Source organism: Corylus avellana, chromosome 8 (assembly GCF_965113065.1).
Source record: "Corylus avellana chromosome 8, dhCorAvel1.hap1.2, whole genome shotgun sequence".
NCBI classification, from domain to species: Eukaryota; Viridiplantae; Streptophyta; class Magnoliopsida; order Fagales; family Betulaceae; genus Corylus; species Corylus avellana.
The window spans coordinates 22,852,083-22,858,392 of record NC_142497.1 but is presented as its reverse complement, the minus strand read 5'-3'; the positions used below and the strand labels follow the sequence as shown (position 1 = coordinate 22,858,392).

Below are 6,310 nucleotides of genomic sequence, written 5' to 3'. Positions count from 1 at the left end.
TCAAGGACCTTTGAGTTCATTTTGATACCACAAGTAGTTAATTGCAAATCAAGTAAACCACAAGTACTGAATTTACATTTTTCCCTATTGTTAAATGTAACAAAAACAAAATAAAATCAGTTTAACCTACTCAAATCAAATTTAAAGAAAAATTTTGTTCCATGTAGCGAGTAAGAATTGTCTAGGGCCCTTTTTTTTTTCATTTCTTTTTTATTGTTTTGAAAAGTCTACATACCCTCCTCAAACTACCACACAATTGAAAATGTCTTCCCCCTCCCCCCTCCAAACTTTCAATTGTGACAATGTCTTATCTAAACTGCCAAAAATTATCAATGTCCCCCCACAAAATTACCTTTAGTAAAATAAAAACAAAAATATTAAAACTTCTAAAAAAAACCTAAAACTAACCCAAAAAAAAAAAAAAAAATTCCAAACGGTGGCCAATTTTTTTTTTTTTTTTTTTTTTTAAATCCTATTATAAGAAAAAAAAATTAAACAAGAAATCGATTTTTTTTAATATATATATATATTGTTTTATAATTTTTTTTTTAAAATATAAAAATTTTCGTTTAAAAAAATAAAATTTTTGTTTTTTAAAACTAAATAAAAAATTTGTTTTTTAAAAACATATTATTTTTAAATGAAAATTTTTTTCCTGTTTTTAAAAAATCAATTTTTTTTTTTTTTTGAATTTATAGAGGTATTTTTGTCTTATTGAGAAATTTATATAGACATTTTTGTCTTATTGCTAGTCTTGAGGAAAACATTGACAATGTTTTGGTAGTTTGAAAAGTACATTATCAATTAGGTGGTAGTTTGAGGAGCCATGTGAACTTATCAATTTATTTATTTTTTTCATTTAATTTCCTAAGTCATAGCAGTTTAGGTGAGCCCGTACTGTCTGACCGTGTTGTCTAACAATGACGGACGTCATTGTTAAACTCCAAGTCATAGCAGTTTAACAATGACGCATAGTTAACGAATCACGTACAATGCTAACGGTTCCAATAACAGGTGTAGGGCTTGTATTGATTCACACAAACACGTGGCAATCAAAATTTTAAACTCACGTAATAAAATGGTAGCACTTGTGTAAGTCAGTTTGGGTGGCTACCTAATTCATCTGAAGCAATATCGTAGTAGGTCTTCTGTACCATTCATCTCGTAGATACGAAAGAAAAATTGAGCAGTAGACCTAGCAAACCTGCTTCCTTTCTCTTATTTCACACCTAATGTAGCAGATGATGAATCCAGCTCATTATTGATCAATGCCTTGATTGATGTTTAAAATATGCTTGATTCTGTTGACAAAAAATTAATATTAACCATTTATTGTTCAAAGGGTTTCTTTTTCAACAAACGGGAAGCGGAGGATATGGGAATGCAATCAGATAAAAATCTGACAAGTCAATTTTGGCACGTTATGAGAATAAAGGTTTGCATTTTTGAAAACTTTTTAGCCATCAAGGAGGAGGCATGATGGATGGTACTGCTGAGGATGTCCTAGCCATCATCAATACTAAATTGAAAGTCTTTGGACAAATGAATTGCTAGTCTTATGATGCAAAGAAATTTAGGGAGTAGACCCATCAAGCCTACCCCTTTTTTTATTTATTTTTTATTATTATTCAAAATAGGGAAAGGGAAAAGGGAAATCCCATCAAGCCTACTTGAAGACCTTATTTACTTGAAAATTGCATGCACGTTTGTTAATTGCTTTTTTAGAGAGTTTTGACAGTTTTTTGCTTAGAAAACGTCTATCGGAGATGATGGAGCTGATGACTTTTGATTCTTGTTTGGAATTAACGTAGTCAGGGCAAAAGACTTTTGGTGTGGAACTGATTATTATGTCATTTGAATAACGGAAAAATGATCAGCTAAGACAAAAGATATACTTCTCCTTTCTCCACCTAATCAACCAAAAATTCAAACTCACCCTAACCGTTCTTTGATAATGATATCTAAAACATATTAAGAACATATTACAAACAAGCAAGCTAGAAAATAGAAAGTGGACATTATGCTCACATAAATGCTTTGATAATAATGAAATTCATTTTTAATAAATGAATGATGCGGTTTAATTCAAGCTTTAGGACGTAGAGAACGGAAGGCAGCAAAATGGTATATGAGATCAGGGATGGAACCAGGATTTTCAAACGATAAAGTGAGCTATAGCTTATAAATAGGAAGATGAAGCAATTATGGGCAAAGGATATTCATGATATTTCTCCCTTAAAATTTTTATATATTATATAAATTTTTTACCTCGCTTAGCCCCTTGGTCCCACCAAATGATAAATCTTGGTTTTGTCTTCGCTGAAGCGAACCCATAATTAGTATCTCTAGTATACTAAAAACCAATATTTTCATTGGTTTTAATCCTTTACTGGTGGTCTTATTCCTATTTTCATATTTTTGGGTGTTGTGGAGTGACAATACTTAATGAGCTAATATTACACTCAATTCATGTAGATGCTTCTATCCCAATCTAGATTTTGATGAGAAGACTTATAGTAGGATATGTGCCTTAGCAATAGCAGTAATATGTAATGAATAATGTTATAAACTATATTTTTATCCCACAACTACCTCGCAATGTTAATATGACAGTCCAATCAACTCTTGGATTGGTCTTCGTATAAAAAATAAAATAAAATATTTTTAAGATTAGTTGGGACTGGCACATTACCATTTTCAGAATCATTGTGGGATAAAAATATAATTTATAGCATTACTATTACTCATGTGATGGACACATTTCATTATGGGTCTACATGCCATGGGTAGAGAGGAAACTCTCTTTTTTTTTCTTTGAGTTTTGGTTATTAAAACATGTGATGGGGTAAGTGGGTGCACCAAATTCATTTATGGTTAGACTAGTTGTCCTACAATCCTTATAGTATCACTGTTGACTTAAAACCTAATTTACCAAATTGTTCCTCTCTTACAACATAAAAAACTACTTTTTGTTGTCTCACTTCCCGCTTTTTGACAGTATAAATAGTTGCTCTCTTATGGAGGCAACTCACACAAGTACTCCAAGCTTTATTCAAGAGAAGTTGAGAAAGCAATGGAGGCTTACAATCTCACTGTCAAGCCATGGTGTACTTTCTTCCTACTTGGCTGGTTTGTCATATTCGCTTTCCTTTCTCCTTTTGCAGATGCAGAAACTCACTACCATGAATTTGTTGTAAGTCTTTTCTTCATTTCATGAACTTATTATCATTCTAATTGTTCCTAAATGGGATGCAATCTTGAATATCCACCAAATCACAAAGAAGGGTGATATAGACTTACCTCTCTCTTCTTTGGACTGATATAGATTGAAGCAAAACCAGTGAAGAGGCTGTGCAGAACCCACAACACCATTACAGTAAATGGACAATTCCCAGGGCCAACCTTGGAAGTGAGAAATGGAGATTCCCTGGTGATCAAAGTCACTAACATTGCTCGATACAACATCAGCCTTCACTGGTAAAATCATTAGAATTTATATAATACATCAAAACAGGCATATACTTTATTTCTAGACAAATAACAGCAGCTAAATATATGTTCTATAACTGTCTAGCTATTCTCCCTCCAGCTGGTTCTTGAAAAATTATAAAGGAAAGGAAAATGCTTATAGAAGACTTCTTCTTTCCAATACTTTGAACATTGTCAAAAACCAGTCTTCACTATATGAAAACATGCAATTGGCCCTAGGCATGCATGGAGTCACATGGAAGGAAAATACTTAGGGTACTATACTTTAGTTTTTATCACAACCTTCTTACAAACAGATATAGTAATCTACGTCACATTGTCGCATTAGCCACAATCAAATTTAATTGCTTAGTAATTGATATAGTAAATGTCATGTGAATTATTACGTTAATTTGTAAAGAACTTATAGTAAAAGTTGTAACACTCTTGACAGCACTCAACGTAGAAAACTAATCTTAATAAGCCCATCAAAAAATTTGCACCCTCCTTACTTCCTGCATACCTAAAATTCATGAAGCTTGAAATGTTGATGTCAATAACCTGCACTTTATCTATCAGGCATGGAATTCGACAGCTCAGAAATCCATGGGCAGATGGGCCTACTTATGTGACCCAGTGTCCTATCCAAACGGGAGCAACTTACACGTACCGTTTCACAATCATAAACCAGGAGGGTACTTTGTGGTGGCATGCTCATACCGATTGGCTCAGAGCCACTGTTTATGGAGCTCTCATCATCCACCCGCAATTGGGTTCTCCATATCCCTTCTCAACGCCCAAACAAGAATACACCATCCTTCTGGGTAACAACTAAAGACCTGTTATTCAACCCTCCCTAATTTTTTCCTCAGCAGCTCGCGCCTCAAATCCTTAATGCTCTAGCTCTTGTTCAATGTTCTCAATGAACTATGAGAAAATGATAGAACTCTAACGGGTTGTGATGGTGTTAAACAGGAGAATGGTTCGATAGAAATCCCATGGATGTCCTAAAGCTGGCACAGTTCACAGGAGCAGCTGTTAATGTTTCTGATGCATATACCATAAATGGTCAACCCGGTGATCTGTATAGATGCTCCAGCCAAGGTAAGGTGTAACCTTGTCCTATCCAAAGACCAAATAAAAGAGAAAAAGAACAAGAACAAGATCAAGATCAAGAGTAATCTTCTTTGTTTGTTCTTAATATATAAGATTAGTTTAAGTGGAAGTATAACCATGGGAAGAATAAATAACCAAGATTGCAGGTTCAATTGGGATAGACTTGAACTCTCATTTCTCAGGCTGCAATTACAACTATGACCAAACCATAATTTGTTATAAAGTTTTGATATGTTGTTTCTATTAGATGGTAACAAGAAGTGGGTAACATACCTAAAATCACAATGCAGAAACTGTGAGATTTCCCATAGAATCGGGCGAGACAGTTCTTCTACGAATCATCAACTCTGCACTCAATCAGGAACTTTTCTTTGCCATCGCCAACCATAAAATGACTGTTGTTGGTGTTGATGCTAAATACACCAAGCCTTTCACAACCAGAGTCATCATGGTAGGACCTGGCCAGACAACCAATGTCCTCCTCACCGCTGATCAACCCCCAGCTCACTACTACATGGCAGCACGTGCCTATAACACTGCTCAAAATGCAGCCTTTGACAACACCACCACCACAGCAATCCTTGAATACAAATCTGCTCCCTGCGGTGCCAAGAAGGGGCAATCTTCAAAACCAATCTTACCTCAACTACCAGCCTACAATGATACAGCCACTGCGACTGCTTTCAATGCTGGGCTTAAGAGCCCTTACCAGGTCAAAGTCCCTACAAACATTGATGAGAACCTATTTTTCACAGTGGGTTTGGGACTAACCAATTGCACACGTCCTAACAGCCCCCGTTGTCAAGGACCAAATGGAACCCGCTTTGCTGCCAGCATGAACAATGTTTCTTTTGTACTCCCAAGAAAGAACTCCATAATGCAAGCATATTACCAAGGTGCACCTGGTGGTGTCTTCACCACAGACTTTCCGCCTGTTCCGCCCATACAATTTGATTATACAGGCAATGTGAACCGGGGGCTGTGGCAACCTGTTCCAGGAACTAAGCTCTACAAGTTGAAGTACGGTTCCAGAGTACAAATCGTCCTGCAGGATACCAGTATTGTCACAACAGAGGACCATCCAATACATCTTCATGGATACCATTTCTTCGTTGTTGGATCAGGTTTTGGCAACTTCAACCCAACCAGAGATACAGCCAATTTCAACCTCATCGACCCACCAGAAAGGAATACCATTGGATCAAACCCTGGTGGATGGGTAGTCATCCGATTTGTAGCTGATAATCCAGGTGATATACTAAACCTCCTATATATGTATGTATGTATATATATGTATATGCTAGCATCTCTCAATCTGTTTCACCAACAATAGATCCACTAATCTGATGCTTTTCTTGCACTTACCTGGTCCAAAACAGGAGTTTGGCTGATGCACTGTCACTTAGACTCACACTTCGGTTTGGGGTTGGCAATGGCCTTCCTAGTTGAGAACGGAGTTGGGGAATCTCAGTCTGTAATTCCTCCACCAGCAGATCTGCCTCCTTGTTAAGACCATCAACAGAGCATCAACATTCATTACATCAAATTTCCAAGTCAAAGGATTTGATGTTCTCTTGTGTTGTTTGATATATAAGTGTATGTTGTTTGGCTGAATATGATGTCGTGGGTTTTCTAGTAGTAGGCCAAGAATTGATCAATGCTCCACTGAGCAGCTGATTTGTCAAGTTTCTTAATTGAGTGTATTATTTTTAAAAGTAAAGAATTG

At 35.9% G+C, this 6,310-nt stretch overlaps 1 protein-coding gene across 1 annotated transcript; it reads left to right on the top strand.

Annotated features, from left to right (window-relative positions):
- Positions 1-2,923: 2,923 nt before the first annotated feature.
- LOC132163685 (laccase-13) lies at positions 2,924-6,306 on the top strand. Its single transcript, XM_059574052.2, has 6 exons — positions 2,924-3,193; positions 3,326-3,477; positions 4,048-4,292; positions 4,444-4,572; positions 4,875-5,834; positions 5,964-6,306. Exons 1-6 carry the CDS (start codon positions 3,074-3,076, stop codon positions 6,092-6,094), a joined length of 1,737 nt encoding a protein of 578 aa, XP_059430035.2. The 5' UTR covers positions 2,924-3,073; the 3' UTR covers positions 6,095-6,306.
- The last annotated feature ends 4 nt before the right edge of the window (positions 6,307-6,310 follow it).

What these genes read in the sequence shown, in the direction of transcription:
- LOC132163685 (XM_059574052.2), top strand. Translation starts at nt 3,074, where the DNA reads ATGGAGGCTTACAATCTCACTGTCAAGCCATGGTGTACTTTCTTCCTA. An exon ending in CTCACTACCATGAATTTGTT is followed by an intron (nt 3,194 to 3,325) that starts GTAAGTCTTTTC and finishes GGACTGATATAG; the next exon opens with ATTGAAGCAAAACCAGTGAA. An exon ending in AGAATACACCATCCTTCTGG is followed by an intron (nt 4,293 to 4,443) that starts GTAACAACTAAA and finishes GGTGTTAAACAG; the next exon opens with GAGAATGGTTCGATAGAAAT.